The sequence below is a fragment of the Octodon degus genome, unplaced genomic scaffold, assembly GCF_000260255.1.
Source record: "Octodon degus isolate 3935 unplaced genomic scaffold, OctDeg1.0 scaffold00012, whole genome shotgun sequence".
Lineage (NCBI taxonomy): Eukaryota > Metazoa > Chordata > Mammalia > Rodentia > Octodontidae > Octodon > Octodon degus.
In genome coordinates, this window is record NW_004524588.1 from 26,688,005 (window position 1) to 26,715,067 (window position 27,063).

A 27,063-nucleotide genomic window follows, 5' to 3' on the forward strand; every position below is an offset into this window, starting at 1 on the left:
GCTTGACCAATTTGCTCTCTGTGAAAGCTTGAGAAAATGTTTTTTCTCTCCATGTGACTCTCCCCAGGATCACTTTAGATCATCGATCACACTCCTTTGTGGCTCCATAATCTCCTTGATCAGAAAATTTGGAGCACAACTGAGTTGCATGTTGTTACAGTACAGGTTCTCCTATGTCCTGAGTCTTCTCTGACCTTGAAAGGCCAGGGCCAGAATGTTGGCTGACCTTGCAGCCCTTCCTTTTCTCCAATTTTGATCTGCTAACTTAGGTTGTTAACCCTCCAGAATAGAAGCTTATTATTAACCTGCAATATATGCAGTTTGGTTTAGATTGTAATTTTGACATGTGAGACAATTTGCCAGTTGGCTAAGTGAAATTGATATATTTGAGTGCAATTTGCGTGTTGTCAAGCATGCAAATTATATAGTTTTTCAGAGTATATGTTTTTCTCAATACTGCCTTTATTTTTGGGCTCATTGAGGACTACCTTAAATGTTGTGATCAATCAGTGTCATCAATAAGATGGGGAAGTCTGCACACTTTTATTGCTTTTACACATTGCCTTCTTGTGTAGTTGCTAATTTTCAGAAGTTTGTGGCCTAACTTACGTGCCCTAACGTTCAGTTTAAAAAGCATGTTTAGCGGGGCTGGCCAAATAGTTCAGCGGATTACAGTGCCTGCTTAGGCAGACGCAAGGGCCAGGGGTTCGGTCCCTGGCCAGCCATGCGGGCCCCACCCCTGAGGTGCCCTGAGAGGGTGACTGAGAGTCTTGGGCGTGGTGGCGTGTGCCTGCACTCCCAGCACTTGGGTGGCTGCAAACAGGAGGATCACTATGAGCCCAGTTTACACAGTGAGGCCCTGCACACCCTGTCCTAAGTACACAGCAAATAAAAAACCTGTTTAGCAATTCTACGTTAAACAATTTGGATGGCAAATTTTTGAAACTACAATTCACATGAATGAGACATAAAATAAGGCTTAAGGGCTTAATGTTTACTACCTGCATGGATAGGGTGTTGGCAGCGGCCACTGGAGCACCCTAGACGTGGAGTCCGGCCTCTGATCTTCGCCGGGTCGCTGGCCAGCTGTGTGTGCTCCAGCGAGCCGCTTGCGCTTCCCCGCTTGCCTTTGATGTTCCTGAGTCGAGGGAGAGAGCGCCTTGTCATACGATCATTTTCAGGGCTTAAAGATACACGTGAGACTGCACTGGGGAAAGCTCAGGGATTCATTTTGTGCTTCTGTGGCCGTGGGGCTGTTGGATAGTGGGATGTTCTTCTTGCTGTCGTTATCTTCGGGGTCATCTGTCATGGTAAGTACTGTGTTTGAGCGTGTTACAGTGCTGTGAGGTGACCGTCCAGGCCTCAGTCTGCTTTTGGGTAGGAAGGAAGTCATCTTTCACTTTGATATTTTTTACTGCTCAATTTTGTTTACTGTATCTGTTGAAAACCGTAATTGTACTTGTCATAAGTTGTATCATTTCTGCTAATTCAAACATGCATAGTAGAAAGTAACATAGTATACACAAACTGTACAGTATTTTCAAAAATAATTAGGTATCTTTAAAGAGTACTTTTGATTACACATAATTTTCATCTCTTAATTTTAAAATAAGGCTTGTATAAGATACAATATAATTTCAAGTATATTGGACTAGTTTATAATTTTTAGATTGCTATTACAATACTGATTCTTTTTTTTGTCTTTTAGAGAGGGTTCTATAAAGTGTTCAGGCTCTTCCTGCTCGTAGTGATCCACCCGTTTGCGGCCTCCCAAGAGCTGAGATTACAGGCACAGGCCACCACACCCAGTCTCAATTGCTGGCTCAGGGTGCCCCCCGGGGGGGGGGTCCCTGCATCTTCCTGCAGGTGCTTTAATCAAGTTGAGAAGGATTTTTTTTTTTTTTTTTTTTTGGCTGGCTCAGGCTGCCTTAATGGCAGGTCTGGTAAGGCAGGCAGGTCTGGTAAGGCAGGCGGAGCTGGGGATTGAACAGGGGTATCCTGCGCCTGACTGCGTTTGCAGGAGCAGACAGCTGAGCTGACTGGCAGGCCCCCTGCTTGCAGGCGCTTTAATCAGCTGGACTATTTGGCCAGCCCAGTAATGATTACTGAAATGTACACTATAAAGCTAATTTCTGGTATATAATCTTACAAATCCTATAGTTCTGATTTTATTTTATGTATTTGTATTTTTTAGTAAGGGCCTACAGGTTCTCACTACGTAGGTCGGACTGGTAGTGATCCTCCTGTTTTCAGCTTCCCAAGCGCTGGGATTCCAGGCACACGCAGTCTCAGTCACCATCGCAGCTTGCTCCCGGGGCAGGGCCGGCCTGGCACACCAGGCCTCGGACGCGGCTGCTGTATCTGCCTAAGCCGGCGCTTTAATCCACTGAGCTATTTGGCCGGCCCTCCTGTTGTTCTTATTTTGAATGAGGTATAATAACTGTAAGCAGGCAAGTTGCATTATAAATATACTATGTTTTATAAAATACAGTGATCGATATCCTTTCTGCTTTCCCATTTAATCATTTTGGGAAGCTATAAAGTTAATCCACTAACACTGTCATTGCTCAAAAAAATTTCACTTTAAGAATAAACTTTAGGGTATGCCAAGCACTTTTAAAAAATCTTTAATAAAGTTAATTTTTCTAAGTCATCTTACAAAAAATTTATTTCCAGGATCTGCAGTTCCTTATTCCTGAAAGAAGTGGATGTTGAAATCAGTCTTTGGAATTTAAAAAAAAAAAGTAAGATTATTTTTAAAGTTTGTTTTTGTTTTATACTCTGGCTTGTTGGACTGATCAGCTAGGTAATATGGCTTCTTTATACACACGAGTTCTCGTGCGTGCGTTCTCCGGTCACTGCCATTATGTTGTGCTCGTGCTTCTCTTCCGTAGCAACCAGAGAAGTACAGTGTGTCAGTGACGTTCAAGTCATCGTACCTGTCATTACTTGTTCCTTGTTCGTATATATGTAAGAATTTTAGTGGAATTTAAACTGTCCTAGATCAGAAGCTGACAGCTTTTCTTGCTCTTCCCAATACCATGTTTTGCTTTACCATGAAAGTTTTTGTCTTTTTCATCTGACTGCTTTATTGGTTTCTAAGCTTCCTATTGTACTATATTACATCTTTAACCTTGAGTATTTTAAAGTTATTTCCATTCTACTAAAGTGTATAAAGGTTCCAAGTTTAGCAGGTAGTTTCTCTAAGTATTATACTCCTTTCCTTCTTATTTGATAACTATAACCTTCTCAAAAATTAATCCTTTACAATTCGTGTCATTTCTCCGTTTAGCACCCTTCTTTGCCTACAGGATGAGTCACCCTGATAATTCACTCTACTTTCCATCCTTGTCTTTTTTCCAGTGGGAAGTTTTGTCTCACTATCTTTTAATAATATTTATTTACTAAGCATCACATTCATTGTCAATGAGCAAGTTTTGCCCTGGTTTTCCCTGAAAAACTTTTTTAAAATTTATAATTTGGTAAATAATGAATGCTTTGAGTTGCTCTTATATATTTGTTTAGTACAGGGTCTCCAGGGTCTCCCTACACAGATAGGACTTAGTGGTCCTCCTGTTTCGGCCTCCCAAGTGCTGGGATTACAGGCGCGTACCACCATGCCCGGTCTCTATATGTGAATGTTTTAGTTTTACATATAGTTTTCTGAAGGACACAGGTCATTTTTCTGTGTATCCCTTTCAACACAATGTATACATACCATATGTACCTGCAGCTGTCTATAGGTAGATATTCAACAAATTATTCATTGAACAACTGTTACCATCTCTACGCTTATAGTTCATGTAATTTAGCTTCTTTGAACCACTTAAAAAGCAAAGTAAGTAATAATGCTTACCATCCATACATTCATTGCTTAATCTGGTTATTATTGGTGTACTCTTAATTTTCTTTTGTAGAAGCGTATGTGAAAATGGTGCACGTTAGAAGACCTGAAACAAGGTCAAATTCTAAAACTCAAGCGCCTGAGCAGAAATCTCGAGTGGATTGGAGGCGGACCAAAAGAAGTCATGTCTCCCAGTTGCTTGATAGTGATGCAGACCTTGACAGTGAGGAGACGCTTTCTAGTGATGAAGAGCCTCCTGGTGGCGACAGTGCTGGCGGTGAGGAAGAGTGTGACTGGGACCCGGGACGTGGCCGGGAGAAAACGCCAGGAAGCGAAAGCGAGCTTAGCTTAGCCAGAGTTGAAGGCAGAGGCGACGACGAGCGACTCGGTAACGCCGGCGACAGTTCCACACAGGAAGAAGAAATAGACAAAGCCGATCGCAGCGCCTCTGACCTAGTGGGTCGCGAGAAGAGTCGGGCTCCCGGGCATGATGGCACCCCCAGGCACACTGGGCAGATGATGGAGGAAGACCTAGAGGAAGAGCGAGTCCGGCGAGGGAAACGGAAGAGGTCCTTCTCCATCATGTCCGACAGCGACGGGAGTGAGGACAGTGACGTCTTAGTCAGGAAGGCGGGCCGTAAGCGTCCGCCTCGAGTGCTCGAGGAGGAGTGCGCTTCCCAGGAAGAGGGGCCGAGTCACCCTGCACGCGCCCGGGCTGCTCGGAGGCGAGACCGGCTGCGGAAGCTCCGAGAGCTCTCCGGACGCAGAGCGGGCCGGGGCGGATGGGGCCGGGGCGGCGGAGGAGGAGAAGGCGGAGATGGAGGAGGCGGAGATGCAGGAGGAGGAGAAGGAGAAGGAGGAGGAGGAGAAGGCGGAGATGGAGGAGAAGGCGGAGATGGAGGAAGCGGAGATGCAGGAGGAGAAGGAGAAGGTGGAGGAGAAGGAGGCGGAGGTTTTGCGGTGTGGTGCATTTTGTTGATTTTGTTACTGTTTCTAAATATTTAAGCTAATACTTATTTTTTAAAAAAGTATTGATTCTTTTCCTTAGTAAGTGTAGATGTTTCTGTTCCGTTGTCCCTGAGCGTGTTTGGTGGCACTGCTGTGTGTACGACATTGTTATACCTGGCCCTCAGTTCCTTCACTCTTTCTTAACACTGGCGGAGCGTGTGTTGGTTTCTGTCTTCTTTTTTGTGTTGTGTTTTTGATGTCCATTTTAGATATCTTACATCACTTAAGGTTACCCTTCCTAATTTCAGAAGTTCAGCATTTAACTTTTCAAAATGTCTTAACCTTAAAATAGGAACTGAATTCTGTGAATTTTTTTTTTTTTTTCGGCTTTTGGATTTAATCTTTTAATAGCATGTCTACAATGGCTATTTTAAAGGCAATTTTTTTTTTTTTTTTCGGAGCCGGGGATTGAACTCAGAGGCCCTTCTACTTGCCAGGAAAGCGCTTATTCTACTGAGCCATCTCCCCGGCCCCTAAAGGCAAAATTTCCTGATGACTTTATTTTCATGTAAGTAGGACTTTGGAAAGGAACCCTACTCAATTAATGATGAAGATGAGGAGGAAGAGGACAGTTTTGAATCTGATGAAGATGGAGATGATTATATCATTGACGACTTTGTGGTACAAGATAAGGAGTGTGATGAAGAAAGTAAAACTCAACAAGAAGAAAGATTGAGTACCTCACCACTGAAGTTATTAAAGCAGAATTCTCTTTGTAAGTACATATCAAGGCAATGTTTTATGACATTTTGATAATTATACCAAGCCAGGTTACCCTCTTAGTATCTTGTTCTGAGTCATTTACTTATCATTTTTTTAAAAGAATACAAAACAGTGATAGAAAAAAACAGCATTGGAAACAATATAAAATTTCAGTAAGCACGGTAATAGGAATTCAGCAGTGGTTGCTGTGAGTCGCTGATTAGGAACCGTAGTTTCATTTTCAGGTATCTTTTTTTTTTTTTTTTTTTTTTTGGCAGAACCTGGGATTGAGCTCAGGCCCTTGAGCTTGTCAAGCAAGCGCTTATTTTACTGAGCCATCTCCCCAGCCCCTCAGGTATCTTAAAGGTATCAGTCTAAGAGTTTATTCTAGTAGTCTCAGGAACTCTTTTCACTCTTAAAAATTATTGTTCCCAGCAGGCCTTTGCTTCTATCATGCTAACAACACTTAGCAGTGTAGAAACTTAAGATATATTTATTAATTGAAAAGAAAGATTAGTAAACTCAATCTGTTTGTATAAGTAACATTTTATAAAAATAACTTATGTTCTCCGAGAGTGAGGAAAGTGATGATTACATTTTTGCAGATGACCTAGCTTGTGAGAAAGCAGATGAAGTCATATATGACTTATATTCAGTTTGTTGGGGCATTATTTTGGTCGAAGTACATAAAAACAATCTTGTTTCATGTAGCTAGCTACAAATAGGAGGACTACTTTAATAGTGTTTTCAAAATAATTATAGATACTCTAATTTGTTATAAAACAGTGGAATGGGATAAGTGACATCTGCCTAAAAGCTAACCATAATGCATAGTCCAAAACCGTGTAAATGAACTAGCATTCATATTACAGTTCACTGAGGTATCAGGCATTTTGGGTGGTTATTTTACACATGCATGATTTTGTAACCTAGTACATTAGTCATTTGGAGAAAATTCATTCAGTGGGTTATGCAGATTCTCCAAATACTCATGCATTTCATTATATGTTTTTTCAAAATTCACATTTGTTAACATTGCTGTCCTTGTCACTGGACTATTTCTGTAGTCCCAGAAGCCTGTCAGGTACACAGTAGCACATACGAGTTGGTCAAAATTCCAATTTCTACTTAAAAACTTTTTTTTAATGATTGGAAGGAAACACTGAATTCTTGAAATAATAACTCATATTTTTTAAAAACAAAATGTCTGAAACACATCCCAATGGCAAGAACCCTAACTTACCAGTTGTTCTTTGAAGGAAGAAGAGTGTTTCAGGAGGAGTGACACTTGGCCATGTCGCAGCGGCACAGTGCCTGGCCGCGCGGCAGTCTCCGACATTTGGTCAGCAGCATAAGCAGTCTGTGTGGATTCCATTCCGAGGGTGCTAAAAGTCTACCTACTTAGGGTTTAAAATTGCTTAGCACAGCCACCCTGCAGTGACAGTGTTGCTTTTGCAGGGGGTGCCTCGCAGGAGTGACTGCAATAAGGACAAGTATTTTGGCGCAGAAGCCGTAAGGGCCCAGTGAGCTTTTACAGTGCCCGCGAACGTGTCTGAATCGGTCAGTGAACAGTGCTGCAGTGTCACCCCTTCACCACCGCAGATGCCTCTGCCTGGGCGTGGAGCCCAGCAGTCTGCAGAGCACACCCGGGGGTGACCGTTCCACCAGGCCTTTGAGTCGTCGCGGAAACCGTGAAACCTGTTAGAGAGGAAATTGGGATGTTCTCTATCTCGTGTAACTAATTAGAATATAATAGCAGACCTGAACTGTAGGCTGTATTAATCTAGGTACTATTTGTCTGATCCCTATATTTATACATAAATTGATTTAAAGATGGTTTTGTGAATTTTACAACTCTGGTAGAAAAAGGCTTGTAGAGAGGTACTTTCTTTACGTTTTTCTTCAAGAACGTGTCCTTTCCAAATGCTGTTTTAGAAAAGGTCTTTTTTATTTTTGTACCAGGGAGCAAGCTCAGGACCTTGTACTTGCTAGGCAGGCACTTTTGGTGCTGGACTATCTGCACAATGAAAAGGGTCATGTTTACTAAAAGTAAGTGTAACTGACTTTGATTTTAACTTAGTATTACAGGTGCAGTTACTAGGCATGTCTGCTATGGAATGAACGACCGTCTTCCATATGTCAGTAGGCGCTAATGATACATTTGCCCCCTGAACATTTAAACTGTAAGGGTGCTCAGGGTGACATAGGCCTGTGACGCAGCACTCAGGAGACTGAGGCAGGAGGACCGCCGTGAGTTCGAGGCCAGACGGAACTGTATTGTAGTGAGACCTGTCTTAAAAACACCAGAAGAAAGGATTCTCGGGAGGTAGCAGGCTGTTCTGTGTGACGTGTCCAGAATGTGGTCCGCGTCTGCCGGGCGATGCGTGCTCGTGCTGGCTTCCGCTGAGCGTCTGGCGTGCGGGAACTGCAGCAACTTCCTTCTCAGTCCTGTACCTCTGGAATTGCTTGCTTATGGCAATTTTGGATATATAGAAATAGTAATACAAAGTGTGGAAAGTTTGTCCTTTCACAGGCAGTTTCCCTTCTTGCAAACCTGTGGCTTTAACTTGGTATCTTTTATACCTAACAATGGGCCAGTATTGATACGTTATTAATAACATACTGATATGTTCTTAGTGTTGTACCTGGTGAGGATTTGGAGAAATATAAACTAGCATGTATCGTCTATTACAGTATGTTGCACTGTTGCAGCTTGTATGTGGCTGTCCCCCAGAGCCTCATGGGTTCACAGGAGGAGCTTCTGTGGAGGCGACTGGATCTCAAGTATGTGATGCGAGGATTGAGTCCTAGTGTGCACAGCGCTGGGCTCCGGGGCGTGAGCGTTACAGATGCGCGTGCCCCTGCCCTGAGTCGTCTGGATGAGATGAAAGGGACAGAAAGATGTTGTTAAGGCCCTTTGTTGCCTTTGCCACATGGGCATGCCACAAACTGTTCTTCTCTGATATGCCCCATGGCCAAGTCACCCTAGCTTGGAGGCCGCCGTTATGGACTGAGACCTCTCCAGGCTGTGAGCTAAATAAATAAGCCTGTTCCCTTTAACTGGGTGTCTGGCATTTTGTCCCAAGAGCAAGAGAAAAGTAGCCCAGGTGTACTACAACAGTTTCACTTCCTAAGAGTTTTTGTTTTTCATCCTTGTCTCCCTCCCCGCTTGAGTCTCTGGAAAACCACTGATTTGGGCGTGGGTGTGCATGTATGTGCGGCAGGTATGGGTGTGCTTGTGTGTTCAGCCAGCGTGGGTGTGGGTGTGCACGTATGTGCAGCCAGCATGGGTGTGGGTGTGCATGTCTGTGTGGCCAGCATGGGTGTGGGTGTACATGTGTGTGCAGCAGGCATGGATGTGAGTGTGCATGTGTGTGCAGTGGGTGTGCATGTGTGTGTGGTGGGTGTGCATGTGTGTGGGTGTGCACGTGTATGTGGCCGGCGTGGGTATGCGTGTGTGTGTGCATGTGTGTGGCAGGCATGGGTGTGGGTGTGCATGTGTGTGCGGCAGGCGTGGGTGTGGGTGTGCATGTGTGCGGCAGGCATGGGTGTGGGTGTGCATGTATGCGGCAGGCGTGGGTGTAAGTGCATGTGTGTGTGGTGGGTGTGCATGTGTGTGCAGCCGGTGTGGGTATGCATGTGTGTGTGTGCATGGGTGTGGCAGGCATGGGTGTGTGTGTGCATGTGTGTGGCAGGCGTGGGTGTGGGTGTGCATGTGTGTGCAGTGGGTGTGGGTGTGCATGTGTGTGCGGCAGTAGTTTTGCCTTTGATAAAATTTTCTGTCATGGTTAGAATGAAACAAATTTTCCTGTTGGCTGCTTGCATTTAATATTATACATTTCATGAAAGCCCATTTGTCCTTACTGTTGAATAACACTTCATTATGTCCATTTTGCACCTGTGGAAAGACATCCTGGTTGCTCCTATCTTTTTACAATTATGCATAAAGGTGCTATCCACATTTGTGTGCAGGTTTTTCTGTGGACGAAAGTTTGTACCTTATTTGAATGAATACAAAGATGGAGCTGTAAGCTTTTAATATTAAATATCTCTATCTTTGGAAAAGATGTATCTGATTTTTTATGAGATAGGTTTTATCTCATGTGTTCATAATTGCATCTGTTTTTACCATCCATTCAGTTTTCTTCATTTTCAGCTTACAAATCTTTATCCTTATAATCCATTTTTCCCTCAGTTTGTACCTTTCCTCTCTTAAGTTGGCGTGTTCCTCAAGCCATAATTGTAAATCTTATTTTTTTAATTCTGCTTCTCAGTAAAAATACAAAATACTGTACTGTATGTTTGATGTGCATCAACTCAGTGAAAGTCCTCTTGTTAAAGGTGATTGATAGCCTACCTACCAATATAATCTTCTGTCCTTACATTAACCTAGCATTACTGTATGCTTCAGATAATGGAATTGAGACCATTTTTGATGTGCTAGGAAAATTCCCTTTAAGAGTTGCTATCAGTTACTGTAAAATCAATATATATTTTCTCATTAAACTAATGTCATGTGTGATGAACAATGAAACATACTCTGTGGTCTGGGTTAAGGTATAATTAGACTAGTGTTTCCAGATTCATATGCTAAACATAGTACACACAGGTAGAGCGGATGAACACCCTAGACGGTGCATACTACAAATCGCACATTTTCGCGCCTTTTCATATTTAGGGTGACAGGAACAGTAATCAGAGATGGGAAGAGTGCATGTTAGCCTGTAGTGCCTTGCGGAATACCGGAAGTTAAGCTAAGAATGTCACTGTCATCTCCATCTAACAAGTAAAAACAATCTCTCAGTCACCACAATAAATAGTTGGCCGCAAGAATAATACCATAACCATTTAGGTGAAGACCCGAATCTTGCAGCTGTCCCACTTGTTCTATGATAAATGAACATTACCAGTGAACTCATTGCAGCATAAGGGAAAGGTAGCTTCGAAGGAAGAAAATTCTGTGAAAAACTTTCTTTAAAGGAACTGAAGGACACTGTAAAGCTTTTCTTTTCAATCTGTGAAAAAGCAGCAGAAAACCACAAGAGAACCATTTCAAGTTAAAGATAGCTAGCTAAGAAGAATTTCCAGAAAAATTATAAATGTAGTCAGAAATAAAATCTATATTGGAAGCAGAAAAGAGAATAATTAGCAGCCTGGAAAGTCTGATCAGCGATATGTAGGCTAAAGCTGAGAAGTTCTAATGTGACGAGATAGCAGGGACAAGATGGCTTAGGGAAGAGCTAAGTTCTGCATGAGGAAGTAGAAGTGGACTGTCGCACAAATCCCAGAGGGCCTCTTAGAAGAAGTGGAAATCTCTGACTTTTTTTTTTTTTTTTTTTTTTTGGCAGAACCAGGGATTGAATTCAGGCGCTTGCGCTTGCCAGGGAAGCGCTTATTCCCCTGAGCCATCGCCCCAGCCCCTAGAAATCTCAAAAAAGAAAATTTTATAAATTTTAGTGTGACATGTAAAAAAATGACTTGAGTGTACTAAAGATCAACTATATTTTTGGATGGGAAAACATCCTGGAGGTCATTTCATCACACTAAGACCCTGCTTATACAGCTTTATGAGACATTTCTGGTAAATTAATACAAATACATTTATGAAGGAACTATTTTTCTAATAAAAATAAAACGACATCCATTTTTTAGAACTATATAAATTTGTCTAGTAATAGTCATATTAACATGCTACACTAATAAAAGGAAAAATTCGTATAGTTGCTTGAGATTAGAGGGTGTTTGGTGGCATTCAGTGTCCACACATGCTTTAGAAAAAGCAAGTATGCACAAATGAATAAGAGCATGCGTCCTTTACATGACAGTTTTTTAAACCAAGAGCCAGCATCACAGTTCAGCGTCATGGAAGTTCAGTAGCTTTTAACAACGAGGCGTGGAGATCATTCAGGGACATGAGCTCTGCCTGGCAAGTTTTGAGCTCGGTCCCCAGGACCCAGAGGGAGAAAGCGACGCCCTAAGGTGCAGCGCGGTATGCTTGCATTTGTCCTGCGGCTTGCAAACAGTGCCGTGAGATGGGAAGCAAGACAAGAAATGCAAGTGCATTTGGTTGGTTCCAAATTTGCACTTCCACCTCAGATAGCTTGACCTCACAGTGATGCAGAAGTTAAGTGCATTCAGTAGAAATCCTAGTTGGAATTTTGATTGACTTCTTCCTGGGCTAATGATGAGCAGTGTGACATCCCGGAGGTACTAGGCAGCAGTGGGAAGCCGTTGCTCTGAGACTTCACAGAAAAACGGGTAAGCAGCTGATACTGTAGCGTGCTGTTACTGAGCCATGACGCTCAGTAGTCTAGGTGTATTCTTGGTTTTTTTGTCTTTGCTTTCTTTTTCTAGTGCTGCAGGTTGAACCCTGGGCCTTATCTGTACCACTACTCCAGGGTGGGTGTATAAAATGAGGTTTTTTTATTTGTTTCTTTCTTTGGTACCGGGGCTCAAACTCACAACCTCACGCTTGCCAGGCAGGCCCTGCGCTACTGAGCTATATCCCCAGACCTAAATGAGTTTTCAAATTAGCATATTTGTAAATTAGAGTGGTGTCACCCTATTGTAAGTGGAAAGATATCTGTATTGAGAAGACATTATCTGAATATAATATATAAGAACATGCACATAAATTATTCAGTTTCTCACTCATTTAACTGAAGATACAAAAGAGAAGAGAGACCAGCCTTCGAGAGCAGTTGTGTCTTTCGCCAGTGTGTTCTCGTTACGCGGAGGGAAAAGGTTGGAGTAGAAAAGTCAGGTGTCGTCGTGCCTCTGCCTAGGCTCCGCGCCTCTGCCCAGGCTCCGCGCCTCTGCCCAGGCTCCGCGCCTCTGCCCAGGCTCCGCGCCTCTGCCCAGGCTCCGCGCCTCTGCCTAGGCTCCGCGCCTCTGCCTAGGCTGCACCTTCATCCCCAAAGAGTGCGTCAGCAGTCCATGTGGTCTGCCCAGGAATGCTGACGAACTTCCTTACAGCTCCTTCAAGAAGCTTAACTAAGATCAGAGTTGGGAGAGAAGCAGCCAGTGCCCAGCAGCCCCTTAACAGTGTATCTTCAGTTCTGTCGTGCCCCCCGAAAACTCATCTCCCCACAAATATTCAGGAAATTTTAAGTTTTGAAATTAGTAAAAGATCTCAGAAAAATGACCAGTCACAGGAATGTAAAATTCAGTGGTTTTCTTGAATACTAGCAATAAATATTTAGAAGGTATAATCAGGAAAAATTGCATGTACCCTGGCAAATTTCTAATCCTAGTCTTAAGAAATGTGGCTTAGTATGTGTAAAAATAAACTTTACTCTGAAATAAAAAAAGAATGGAAGAGACAGCGTAGTTCTGAAAGGTACTTTGCATAAAAGAAGAAGTTGTTTCCCCCGAAACTAGCTTTTCCCTTTTCATTAGATATGTGGTGGTGCGTAAATCCGTGCCTTGTGGGTAGCTGATGCGTGCACGTGGCATCCTGATCTTTTGCTTCCTTGCCCCGCTGCCCAGGTCCCCTTCCTGTCTTCGGCTCCTGTCACCTATATTTTATTTTCCTCTTTTTTGTATTTTAAAGAGAAAAGAACTACAACAACGTCAAAACAAGACAGTAGGAGGGGAGCAGGGGTTCATGCGCTGCGTGTGCTTAGCTCTGAGTCAGTTGCCCAGAGCGCAGCGTCCGCCAGAGCAAGCACAGAGCTTTCTTTGCCTTTAGTGGGCCAAGCGGAGTAAGGAGCGTGACGATCGTAATTGTCGTAGGTGTATCTGCTTTTTGCTGTTCCTTTCCATCTTTTCTCCATTCCTCCATCCCAGTTTCACTTTCCTTTTGAAGTTTCTTCCCATTTTATAGTATCTGTTGGATCTTATTTAGTCTTTCAGCTTCTCACAGTAGGGAGACAACACAGGGTCTACACATGGGCAGCTGGTTTATTTGGCTTATGAGCATAGTCTGGAGTTGCATCTATTTACCTATAAAAGTTTCTAGTTTAACCTTCTTTATGGCTGAATAGTACTCCATTGTGTAAAAAGACTCCATTTTTATCCATGCTTTGGTTGATGGTCATTTGGGTTGTTTCCAAGATTTAGCTATTACAAATTGTGCTACTGTAAACATGAGTGCACATATATCACTATGTTATGATGTTTTTAATTCTACTAGAAAGATGACTAGAAGGGGACTATGTGGGTGAGATGGGACCTCCAGTACTAGCTTTTTGAAGAAGAACCTCCACACTTGATTCCCATTGTGGAGAAGATTCCTTTATCCCCCCACCCCATCCAACATTTGTTATTGATTGATTTCTTGATAGTAGCCATTCTTCCTAGGGTGAGGTAGAATCTTAGTGTTGTTTTAATTTGCATCTCTCAAATAACTATGATATTAAACATTTTTTCATGTATTTATTTGCTGTTTGTATTTCTTCATCCAGGAGATGTGTATTCATCCCCAATGCCCAGTTTTTGGATTGTATCTTTAAATTTGGGAGGTCTGAGGTTTTTTGGCTTGTTTGTTTGTTTTTATTTCTTTGTATACTAAAGTATATTAAGTAAGACAAAGGAGTAGTCCTTTGTCTGAGGAAAAACTGGCAAACATTTCTTCCCACGCTGTAGGTCATCTGTTTACTCGTGGTGGTTTCTCTTGCTATGCAAAAGGTTTTAAAAAAGATGAAATCCCGGTTGTTGATTTTTTGTGATAGTTCCTGTGGGATCAAGGTTTCCTTCATGAAGTCTGCCTGTACCAATGTCTTCACAGGTTTAATACTTAGCCTTCAACAGGTTTAATGTTTCTGCTTTACGGTTTAGCTTTTTGATCCACTTCAAAATTTAGTTTAGCGCCTGGTTAAAAATATGGGTCCGATATTTTCGGCATGTGCAGAGCCAGTTTTTCTAGCACCATTTATGAAAGAGACTATGGTTCTTCCATGAGTGCGTTTGGACCCATATCTGCGAGTCATTCCGCAGCCCTGCTCCGTGCCAGTGCTCTTAATGTCCGCCTGTTTTGTCAGCACCATGCTGTTTTTATCGCTGGAGCTGTATCACTGTAGCTTGGAGAGTATAAATTCAAGTCAGGGATTATAGTGACCCTTGCCTTACCTTGCTGCCTAGTTTTTGGAATTTTTATTGGAGTTGCATTAAGTTTGTATAACAGTTTTGGAAGTATGGCCACTTTTACTATATTGGTTCTTCCTACCTGAGAGCCAGGGATATCCTTCCATGTTCTTTCTTTTTTTTTTTTTTTTTTTTTTTTGCGGAACCGGGGATGGAACTCAGGCCCTTGCACTTGCCAGGGAAGCGCTTATTCCACCGAGCCACTTCTCCGGCCCCTGTCTTTCCATTTTCTGACATCCACTTCAGTCTTCTTTTTCTGAGTACTATAGTTTTTATCGTACAGGTTTCTTACATCCCTTGTCAGGTTGATTTCTAGGTATTTCATTTTTTGGATGCTATTGTGAAAGGTGTTACTTCCCTAATTTCTCTCAGTGAGTTTGTTATTCCTGTACAGTAATGGTATTGAGTTTTGAAGTGTTGACTTTGTATCCTGATATGCTACTGTATTTGTTTATTAATTATAGCAGTTTTTAGTGGAGTTTTTTGGATCTTCTAGAGTATCATGTCATCTGCAAATAAGGATAATCCTATCCTTATTCCTTTTCTCTCTCGCTGGCTGATGTTTCCAGAATTACACTAAATAGGAGTGGCAGTTTTGTTCCTGATGAAAGTCTTCGGTTTTTTCCGTTGAGTATGATGTTAGCCATTGGTTTCTCATAGATAGCTTTTATCAGATTGAAGTAAAGATCATATATTCTGATCTTCCATAGGGTTTTTATCATGAATGAACATTGGATTTTGTCAGAAGCCTTTTCTGCAGATGATTATGTGATTTTTGTCTTTGGATCTGTGGCTGTGGTGTATTACCTGTATCGATTTGCATACATTGAGCCCTCCCTGAATGCTTGGTTGACTCCCACTTGGTCACGCTGTGCAGGCTCCTTGATGATTGTGACACTTCTTACAACATCTCTTAATGCTCCCCTAACTGCTATTCCTTGGTAAGTTGAAGATGTGCAAATTTGAAATAATAACTAGAAGCCAGAAAATTCAGAAAATAAAGATCTACTCAGTGACCACACAGTTTACCAGGACACCTGTAGGATGATTAAGTTATTTCTGCTATTAACAGTATGAATTTTTTCAAATTGGAAAAGCAGCTTATTTTATCCAGTGAATTGTTTTGTCTTCCAGCTCCTAAAGTTTATTCTAAATTACTTTCAGATTCCTTTGATGACCCCTACACTCACTTTAAGAGAGTGGTAAAGGCATTTCTAATCAACGCTTTAGACAGCTCTTTTCTGGGAACATTGTATGGTAAGTCAATACTGTGTTATAACCATTTTTTTTATTCCAAATTTTAAGCAGTGCACAAAACCATGGAGAACTATCCTTAAAACATACTAGTTGTTCCTTCAAGGATAAGACAGGAAAAATATGTCCATAGCAACACCATCCTAGTATCTCTTGGGTTGTAGAAGGTAAGTGTGTGATAAGGCGTTGCCCCAGCATACATTCAGAAACCAACAGAGCTTCTGATGTCCTCTGAATTGCACCAAAAGTTGCAGCTATTTTTATGTTTGGAGGCTTTCCTTTATTCTTAGACTATGCTTTCTTTTCACTTCAGATTTTCCAGGTGAGATTTAGAACATTTCCTCTGTGAAAGCTGTGCTTTCCATCATGCGCCCCCCTGATGAGGAGCACTTAGGCAGCACATTTTTTGGTATTGTATTGAAAGTGCATTTGCTTTTCCTGTCCTATTAGAGTATGGGAAGAATTATGGATGGATGTGCTCCTTGCCTCCAGCACAGACCCGGGATCCAGTGGGCTGTACGTGTGTCTTGTTGAATACCTACTGAAGTGCGAACGTTGGATTTTGTTCATCGTGTATGAGACACGTAGTTTCTGAGTACCTACGGTTGGTCCAGGCGTTACTTTAGGCCTGCTAAAGTGACAAGGCCAGAAGATGAGATTCCTGCCTTCGTGTTCAAAGTCTGGTGCGAGAGACAGACAATGAATGAGTGAACGAACAGTGGACTGTAATACAATCTGAGCTAGGTGTTGGAAAAGCTGTAGTGCCCAGAGGAAAGGCAAAGCGTATGCTGTGTGTGGGTTAGACTGGTCGGAGAGTGTCTTCCAAGAGGTAGCTTTTAATAGAAGCATACACACGAGAAGGAAGAGCTAGTATGGGAACTAGCAGTGGAACAGAAAAGTGGAGTTAGTGTATTCAGGAGCCATCAGGAGGGCTTGCAGCTGGAGCAGGGTGAGTTGAGGAAGTGGGAGAAGAGGTGAATTCTGCGTCAGCCATAACAACAGCGCTTGAGTCCTAAGTGATTTAAAGAAACATAAATTAATCAGGTTGGATTCGTTAAGAAAACTTCAAACAGGACAAGAAATCAAAGCTTAACTTCACAGGCTGTGGCAAATATATATGAATAGAGAATAGAGTATGAGCCAAGTCAGGAATGCAAGTTGCAAAGCGTTCTCTGTAGACGAATAAGGAAAAGAGCTCACTTGACAGAAGCTTGTGATTTGTTGGTGTGAGGAGGAGTTACCACTGGATTAGAAGAACTGAGCCCGTTGTACAAGGCCTTGGAAGCCTAGTCAGCTTTGAAGTTTATCTAGAATGCAGTGGCTACTCTGTGTCAGTTTTGCATAAGAGAATGAAACTGATAACTTGACAAGGTTTTTCTTCTAGCAAAAATAATGTTAAAGTTTGATACTTAAAAAGGGAACAGTAGTGTCTTATGCTGACTTTCCCCTTGTACTCCGATGAAATAGTATTTTACTTCATTAATTTGTCTCTAAAGTATTTCTAACCAGCCGTCTTCATAAAACTATGGGAAGATATCCTTAAATGTGCAGTGTTTTCAGTGCTTTACGTGGACAAAGTGATTATTGGTATTTTTGTGTTGGTCGTCTGAACAGATGGCACCAGGCACAAGTCATATGCGCAAGACATGTTGGCCTCTCTTCATTATTTGGATGACCGCTGTGTCCAGCCGCGACTGGACGGTTTGTTTTCTAGGAGTCGCTGGAAGGAACAGTATAAGGTATGCAGGTTATTGGGAGCTGAGGCCATGGACCTCTCTGGATATCCACAGCCAGCCCATCAGGATAATCCTCCAGAGTATTAACATCTCTCCATATTACTAATTAACGTATTATTCCTTACCTTTTTCTAAAGACTATGGTGCTGATAATCTACACTAAACTATTTAGTACTTAAGTGGCTCTGAATAATAAATAACTAAAGAACATTTCAAGGGCTTAGGCCATCTTTTAAAAAGAGCATATGTCTCTCAGGAAGTTGTTATTTCAGAAAAAAGAATTACATAGAGCAAGCAGTTTGAGGAACAGTGGACTCAGCGTACAAGGGAGTCTTGCTACAGGACTTTCAGGCATGTTGCTTTGTGAATGTACGTATACCGTAATCTCCAAGATGGCGAAATAGCCTACAGTACTTCACAAGCTTTCGCTTTACTTCCAGGCTGCTTTTCATGAAGTGATTGTCACTCTTTCTTGGCTATTTGATTTCCATGAAGTAGTTGTGGAAACATTGACCATAGGACTTGATTCTTCACTGCCTTGAAGTCCGTGCTTCAGTGTGGGCCTGCCGAGCGCAAGTCCTGCCTGAGGCCCCTGGTACATAAAAGAGAAAAAGATTCTGTAATTTTATCAAGTTTGGAATTTGCCCTTTTAATATAGAAGACTTCTTAGATTTTATGCTTTTCTCTGGAATTCTATTTTATGATCTGTAATACAGGATGTACTCTGTATGCTTTTTAAGGGCTTTTCATCTGTTGCTAACCTTCTTAAAAGGAAAATCAGTTTGCATTACCTTAAGTCCCTTTAGTGTTTAAATCATTAGCCGTTTTATCTCCTTTTGTCCAAGAATTTGGTTTAAGCCAAAGCCTATGCTCCTTGAATTACCTGATGATCGTTTAGGGGTGAATCCAGTTACAAGATTACAGAGTTAGAGGATTTTAAGTTGGAGGGTGGCTTAAGTTTAGGGGTGGTATATATATTTTTTGCTTTTGGATAAGTTTGCAACCTCTCCGAACTCTAGTGTCTTTTTCAGATATAGACAGTATAAATATATATATCTTTAAAGGGAGAAATATATGTATATATATACACATTTTTTTGTTTTAGGGAAGGGTCTACAGGGTGTTCAGGGTCTCACTACTAGGTCAGACTCAATGATCCGCCTGTTTACGGCCTCCCAAGAGCTGGGATTACAGGCGAGCGCCACCACGCCCAGTCTCAAGTGCATCTCCGCGTGCCCCGGGGCAGGGCTGGCTGGGAAGGCCCAGGGCTGAGCCCAGCCCTGCACCTGCTTGCAGGCCATAAATCCACTGAGCTATTTGGCCAGTCCTTGTTGTGATTCGGTTCTAATTTGATTTGATTCTTATTTTATTTTTATTTTAAGCTTCTTAAAATTTTTAACTTGTTTTCAGGAGCGGGTAGAAAACTATTCTAATGTAAGTATCCATTCGAAGTGTGCTGAAAACTGCTACTGCCAGGCTTGTGGACTGCATCGCTACTGCACATTTTCAGTGCACTTGTCAGGAAAGTCATACAACACCAGAACTTTGGAAATGGATGAGTTCATGTCACATGATGAACAGGTATGTTTTTCCTCTAATTTTAGTTTTAAATCTTTAGAAATTTTCGGTTTATAAGCTTTTACAAATAACCTTAAGTTTTTACAAATAGAAAAAACTCTAGGAAGGGAAATAAAGTACAATTTCAGGAGGAGAGAAGTCTGCTTGCGTGACACTCATTTCTAGTTCAGTGGTGACGCCGCTGCCTCCCCATAGACAGCTGAAGGCGCCGGCGTCTCGTCACCCCTGTCGTGGGGAGAAGGCAGGGTAGGAATGCTGAGAAAGAGCTCTGGGGCAGGAGACAGGAGGCTTGCCCTGGCCCCGCGGAGCGCTGCCGTGTGGACCGCTGTGTGGCACATAATCTGCACACGGTCGGGGATGCCTGTCTGTTCCACCCCCAGCAATGCAGGAGCACCATATCCGACTCAGACGCGTCGGAAGCGGGCTTGCGGAGCCTGAAGCTGGAAGAGCCACCTCGTGCTTAAAATTGAGGTGCTAGAGCGGATGCACACAGCGGTACGATGCGAACTGATGCGGAGCTTAGCTGCCGACTGCTTGTCCAGTCTCTATAAGGAAACTGCCTTGCTGTGGTAATGCAGTCGTGCACAAGAGCATTGCTGTTGAGTATTTCCTGCAATGTGTGCCCGAACAGTGCCAAGAGTGGATCAGACCCCCAGATACCTGCAGAGGGCTATGGGGGAGAAGACAAAAGACCCTGTTCAGGGTACAGGGGCACTGGGAGGAGTCCGCTTCCAGAGAACAGGCCAGACAGCCCCCACAGCCCGCGCTTCCGTTAACAGCCAGGAGCTTGGGGGAGTCATGCAGCAGTCCTGATCCGTTGACAGGGACTTTGAAAGTGAAGTGGCAGGTGTGGCTTCCTGTGTGGCCTGCAGGCCTGAGGGGCAGGAAAATAAGAAAGCCACACATGCCCCGGAGAAAGCTGGAACCGAGGGGACCTGACACCTAGCACGTCTGCCTTTGAAGCACACACAGTGAAAAGGGGGAAGTGAGCAAAGGGGTCAGAAGCCCAAGGTCTCTGTGTTTTGCTGAGAACCCTGAAGCCAGAACATTCTGGAAGCTCTCTGTGGTAATTGACAGGGATGAACACCGAGGCCGGACGCCAGCCCTGACAACTTGTCCACGTGCCCCACCTCTGGAGCTCCATGCTCTCGGGGCTGGCCACGCTCCAGCCCAGCCGCTCCCCACAGGTGGAAAGGGGAAGAAGCCCTTCTCCATACTGGGTGACTGCACAGGCCAGTAGTGAGGGAGCAGTCTTTCTGTTGTCCCCATGGATGTCACCTTGCCCTGAGCATACAGCCAGAGAGACAGAGAGCCTTCCGCACGCTTCTCATTCCCTGGGAAAGTCACACAGGCCTCAGGACGGGGGCCTTAGTTGGCACCGTGGCCCCCACCTACCCTTCCATGGTCCCCGATGGCCCACGAAGCCTGTGCACGTGCAGACACCGAGACAGTCGTCCGCAGTCTCTCCTCTTGCTATGGTGGAAACACTTTATTGCAGCTCTACTCTGGGGTAGCACGATCCCCAGCCCTGCTGGATGCGGATGTACCACATCCTTTACAGTAAGGATTGCGAGAATCACTTGGAAGAGTTGTATTTGTATAATGAATTCAGAACTGCACTTTAATGTTTTGTTTCCCATGTTACCATAAAAAATGTTTTTCTCAATAATTTCTGCGTTATTTATAAAAATTGATCTGTGGCTTCTTATGGGATAAGACCCCCTAGACCCCTAGCAAGTGACCTAATGCTTAGAAGACCATGTACAGTGACAGAGATCCAATATATTGCTTTATATTTGCGGTCTTTGCTATTTAATACTCATGCAGGAGAGGTAAGTGAGGTCCGAAAACCGTTGCTGGAGCTCTGGCATTCCTGTCAAGGGAGATGGTTCTGTAGAGGCCAGGCATACTGGCCCCCACTTTAACTTCCAGTCCTCAGGAAGGCTAAGGCAGGTGAGCATAACGCCAGTCCCACCTGGGCAAGCTAGCGAGACCCTTCCTCAAAAGGGTGGGAGAAGAGGCACTGGGAACGTAGTACAGTGTAAGAGGCCCTGGCTTCACTCCTCTGTGCTACAAAAAATTACGTGCTTAACTCAAATATCTAGAAAAATAAGAGATCACATAAAGTGTATCAGGATAGCCACACAGTGGGAAAACACTAAAGTTAAATATATGGAAAAAATGCATATAGATAAAATTACCTTCAGATGACGGTGGATAACTCTTAAAATAGTAACATACTTTTAAATCAGCTTCACGGTGTGGTGCCGTCAAGTGGCCTTCCAGCGTGCGTCCCTGCTTTTTCTAATGGTTCCCGTAGTCACTCCTCTCGCAGCGGTGGTCCACCTCTAGCTACCTCCAGGACCAGGAGGAAAGCACGACTGATTTGTTTTGAGAATGAAGTTGCTGCTGCCCTAGTTCCATGTGGCCACACCCTCTTCTGCATGGAAGGTGCCAACAAGATCTGTGGAGAATGCCGTCACATCCAGTTTGCCAGACAGCTGTCACTCAGGCAGTCCAAATTCACTCTTAATTATATATGCACGCGCACACACACGCTCACGCACGCTCATAAAGGCATGGGCATAATGGTGCCCCCAGTAAACTTCCTAATGAGTTCTTAAGACTGTTATCAGGCTTTACTGGGATTAGGCTCAAGTTGGTAGTAAACTCTTAAAAGGCTGCTATGGTAACACTAAACCTAAGTGGTCTCTTGTCAGTTTGGTTTGAATTATTAATACTCTCCTGTAGACCCAGAGACACAGCCTGTGTAAGAATTGCGAAAGCTAAAGTTGAACTGGGCTGAGTGAAGGTCATTGTGTGGTCTATGAGGAGTGTGTAGTCCGAGGTTGCACGTAGTGGGTCCCAAAGCCTAGCCACACGAAGACTATGGTGGGCACTTGGCCTCAAGGTGACCCAGGCACGTCCTGTGCTGCCTTCTTTACACAGCCAGTTTGTTCTGTTTTGGCTTTTTTGCGGAACCGGGGATTGAATTCAGGCCCTTTGCTTGCCAGGGAAACGCTTATTCCACTGAGCCATCTCCCCGGCCCCACACAGCCAGTTTTGACAAGACAGGTTGGTTTGGTTTTTATTTTACAACTTATACCTAATTCTGCAGGATCACAAGTAACCTTTTTAAATTAATTGTGATTACTTACTGGTAATTATAGGGCTGGTGGCAGTACACTAGATCATTGGTTATAATTTGGGACAAAAACTGCTGCACTGACCTTCATCTCGCCCAGTGTGTCCAGGGCTGGTATAATCAGAGGGTTGGGACTGCAGTTGTCTCAGCTGTGACATCGTTGTCCCCATGACCTCCTGCCACAAATGTGGAAATAGTCGCCTGAAGGACCTTGGGTGGACCTATGTTGGCTGATAATTGAGGATGCAAACGTTGCTTTCATTAGTCTGATCAAGCTATTAATTTTTAGACTATAGAACAAAATGTGAAACATTTTATGTTCAATCCATATTTGCCTTGCACGTTATAAATATTTTTTATTTTTTAGAAATATAGGGGAAGGGAGGGATAATAATGCCCTTGTAATAGTTGATGAAAACAGCTGTGACCTCCAATCACTTCACTTCATTTCAAAGCTGTTTCCAATCGAAAGGAAAAAATTCTTTAAAATATCCTTGTACATTTCACCTGAGGATGTCTATAATTTCATCCTCAGAATGTTCCCAAATCTGTGTTGTCATTGAAAAAATAAAGCATTTTTTAAGAATAATTTTATTGAGAAACAAATAGCAATGAGATAGTTTCAAAACCTACTAGTAGGACATTTTCAGTAATTAATACATTGCATATTGTTGTCTTACTGGTTATTCATTGTACAAGATGCAGACATGATATCCTGTCCACAAACACTGTCAGTACAAATCTTTCTATTCATTGAATTAAGAGAAAGTAGCTGTGTATCTATCCTAATTATTTTGTATATACAGATACAAAATGGTCCTTCATTTGTATCCCCTTTGTTTAGTTTTGTCAGAGGTGGGTATTCCATTGGCATTTAAGTATTGGAGGTGCGTGAATTCAGCAAAATATTCCAACACAGTTCAGTAGGAAAGGACAAAACATTATACTGGTGGGTTTTTCTACTAACTATTTTTTTAAGCATTATTTTCCCAACACAAAAGAGGTTTTTTCTCAGTATAATGAAAATTGAAAATCCTGTGTGTATTCAGTAGTAAATAGGCAAATTTTATTTTTTATTTCCACTTGAAGAGTTACATTTTGTATAAAAGTTTACAAATAACAGTTTTTATTTTGATTTTTTCACTATAAAAAACTTACCTTGATGACAGATAGTGCGGTTAAGCTCAACAGCCTAGGTTGTATGGTAATAACAATAAGCTTGTCTTCTGGACGGTTAACACCTAAGTTTGCAGACCAAAATTAGAGAAAAAGGAGGGCCGCAAGGACAGCCAACATTTTGGCCCTAGCCTTCCAAGGTCAATTAAGACTCAGTCATATGAGAACTTGTACTGTGACGTCATGTAACTCAGTAATGTCCCAAATTTTCTGATCAAGAGGATTATGGGGCCAAAGAGGAAAGTGATCGATGATGTAGAGTGTGCCTAAGGAGAGTCACATGGAGAGAAGACATTCTCTCAGGCTTACACAGAGAGCAAATAAACCAAGCAATGGCCGTGACTCATCCACATGGCTGACACTGACAAAGGTTCTACAATATGAGGTACAGGATCTCAGGATAAATCCTGAGGGGATTTCACTGACCTTATCAGACCCCAAAGCTACAATTCTTGTTACATAGGTCTTGCTTAATCTTGGTCTTAACCATCCAGCAGAAAAGTATAGAAACGAAGTATAAGAAGTAAAGCCATGTTGTTATGTTGAGCTGTAAGAGATTGAGGTCAACAACTTCTGACATTGCCAGTCAAGTGGAAGACCCAATACTATTATGGACTACTGGAGAATTTTGGAATATTTGGCTGAGTTCACACACCTATAATATTTAAATGAGAGAACTAAACCAAAAACAAGGGGGGATACAGATGAACGACCATTTTGTATCTGTGTATTCAGAATGGATAGGATAGGTATATAGCTACAATCTCTTAATTCAGTGAATAGAGGGATTTGATCTAATAGTGTTTGTAAATAGGATATCATGTCTACATCTTGTACAACAAATAACCTCTAGGAAGGGAGCATGCCATGTGTTAATTATTGGAACTGTCCTACCAATTTTGTTTGAAATTGTCTCATTGCTCTTTCTCAATAAAATTATGGAAAAAAACAAAATAGTTAAAAAAAAAAAAAGAAGCAACTTACCTTGATGGCATATTATGATGTAATGCTAATTGCTTGTAGGATAGTTAAATGTCAGTATTGAAACCTAATCTTTAGGTAAAAAAAAAAGAAACCTAATCTTTAGCTGCTGTCTTGTGGGTATGAACGAATGCTCACCGAGCATGTATTTTGCATTTTGTTGCATTGTACACTGCAACTAACAAGACATATAGATGTGTGTAGTTCTAACAACCACAAACTAAGTTATCAGTATAGCTTAGTATTTGCTAATTTTACTGTACTCTTTTGTTATGTATATGTAGGGAAGTCATAGGGATTATAAATTCAATTTGAGTAAAGTTTAAAACCATATATTTTATGATAAAGGGCTATTAACTTACGATGGCCAAAGCACCTATATTATATATTTGCTGTAAAGAGAATTATGAGTTTTATTTTTCTGATGTTAAAAGTTACTTTTTCCATTAACTTGAAAAAAGAAAGTGATGCCAGGTGAGAGTGAAGCAGGGAGTTCGTACATTTCTGTGACACAGTGTGGGTTTGTGGGTCTAAGTACATACAAACCTTAATCTGATTGTTGTGTATGGTAAGCAAGTAACTTTAGTAAGTTTTCAGTAATTTTTTCTTTAAAATGATGAATCACTAAAACTTAGTATAGCCTGTTGAAGTACGGTGTCAATGTATGTATGTAAAGAAAAGGAGAAACAAATACGTTTACAGTCTAGAGCGTGGAAAGGTCTGTGCAGCCCCACACTGCAGATGCTTCTGCACTCTGGGGCCTGCTTGTGACAGCGTGCGACTCTGGGGTTAGGGCTCCCTTTACAGGTGCATCGAATACTTTAAAAGAACTTACATCACAATGAATTTGTTTAACAGTTTAAGGTTCTTCAATTACCAGAGATTAGCTTCTTTAAATGAATGCTTTGATAGGAAAATGCAGCTAATGGGAATAATTTGATTACAATGATTTGAGGAGGGTGCCTGGGATCATCGGATAGAGGTGAATTCTGAGAACACAGGTGACAGGGTTACCTAGGGCAGAGAGGAATTTGAGTCTTGAAAGGCAGCTGAGAGGATTGAAAACAAAAGTCCTGTTTGTAGTTTTGCACAAGGTCTGTCTACTCTCTGTAAGATGCTTAAGATCTCATTAGAGAAGGTAATAATTTTTTTAAAGGGAATGCAAAATAATAAACAATAGAAATGGTGCAGAGTTTCACTAAATAAAATACTACAAATTTGACAGTGGTTGATGTGTTGCAGTGTTGTTTATATCCACCAGATTATATGCATGCGGAATGGGGGAGGAGTTATAAGAAATTAGAAAGAAATTTAATCATTAACTGCTTCTTTCAATAGGCCAGCAAAAATCAACAGTACATTTATCTAACTATACATAGATACATCTCTTTCACCCCCTCACTCCCTCTCCTGTCCTCCTCATCCCGTGTTTCCCTTCATTTTGAACAGACTCCCTTTTCACAGTATCACTTGTACCTTTCCGATTTTTGTTCTTTCCGCATGGGAATAGCCTGCTTGAATGGGAACTCCAGTCCTAGCTTTTGAAGGCATCTCCGCACTGCTTTCCACAGCGGCCGTGCCAGTCTGCACTCCCACCAGCAGTGCAGAAGGGCCTCTTTTTCTCCACAGCCCTCCAGCTTTTGTTGTTTGCTCATTTCTTGATGTTATCCGTTCTTTCTGGGGTGAGATGGAACCTCAGTGTTGCTTTATTTGAATTTCTCAAATGACCAGTGATGTTGGATGTTTTTTCATATATTGGCATTTGTATTTCTTCCTCTGAAAAGTGTATATTCATCTCAGATGCCCAGTTTTAGATTGTGTCTTTGAATTTTAGAGGCCTGATTTTTTAATCTTTGAATGTTATAGGTAGAGGTACTTTATCAGAGGGACAGCTGGCTATAATTTTTTCCCAGTTTGTTGGTTTTCTTTACTCTATTCATGATTTCCTTTGATATGCAGAAACTTTTCAAAAAGATGAGATCCCAGTTTTTGATTCCTGTACAGTTTGGTTTTTGTTCATAAACTTTCCACCTGCTTTGTATCTTTTAAGATTTTTATCTATTTTTTCCCCCAGAAGATTTAATGTGTCTTATTTATTTATTTAATGTATTTGGTACAAGGCCTCACTGCACAGCTTGGCCTCGCAGCGATCCTCCTGTTTTCAGCCTCCCCAGCGCTGGGGTTTCAGGCATGCGCCACCACTCAGGGTCTTGGTAGGCTGTTGGCACCTGCCCAGGGCGGAGCCAGCACGGCATCCAGGTCCTTGCACTCAGCTAGGCAGTCACTTAGACTCTCCATGGCCCATGTTTCTGTTGTGATAATTAAATCTTTGATCCATTTTGACTGTAGCTTTGGGCATGGTGATAGGCAGGGGTCTAGTTTTAGCCTTTGGCACGTGGAAAGCAAGTTTTACAACAGCTTTTATTCAAGAGGCTATCTTTTTCAAATAAGTATGTTTAGCCCCTTTGTCAAAGATAAGGTGGCTGAGTGTGTTTGCAGTTGTATCTGCATCTTCTGATCTGCATATTCTATTATTCCTCACGTCTGTCAGTGCC

General features: G+C 42.3%; 1 protein-coding gene across 1 annotated transcript in view; it reads left to right on the forward strand.

Moving 5' to 3' along the window:
- The first annotated feature begins 2,715 nt into the window (after window positions 1-2,715).
- The window catches only part of LOC101561460 (coiled-coil domain-containing protein 82), a 33,257-nt gene continuing 8,909 nt past the window's right edge, over window positions 2,716-27,063 (forward strand). Inside the window, exons 1-6 of the mRNA XM_023709520.1 lie at window positions 2,716-2,744; window positions 3,918-4,804; window positions 5,369-5,567; window positions 15,803-15,895; window positions 17,507-17,631; window positions 19,039-19,209. Of these exons, the coding sequence (XP_023565288.1) occupies window positions 3,932-4,804; window positions 5,369-5,567; window positions 15,803-15,895; window positions 17,507-17,631; window positions 19,039-19,209 (1,461 nt within the window). The 5' untranslated portion in view covers window positions 2,716-2,744; window positions 3,918-3,931. The remainder of the gene's footprint in view (window positions 2,745-3,917; window positions 4,805-5,368; window positions 5,568-15,802; window positions 15,896-17,506; window positions 17,632-19,038; window positions 19,210-27,063) is intronic.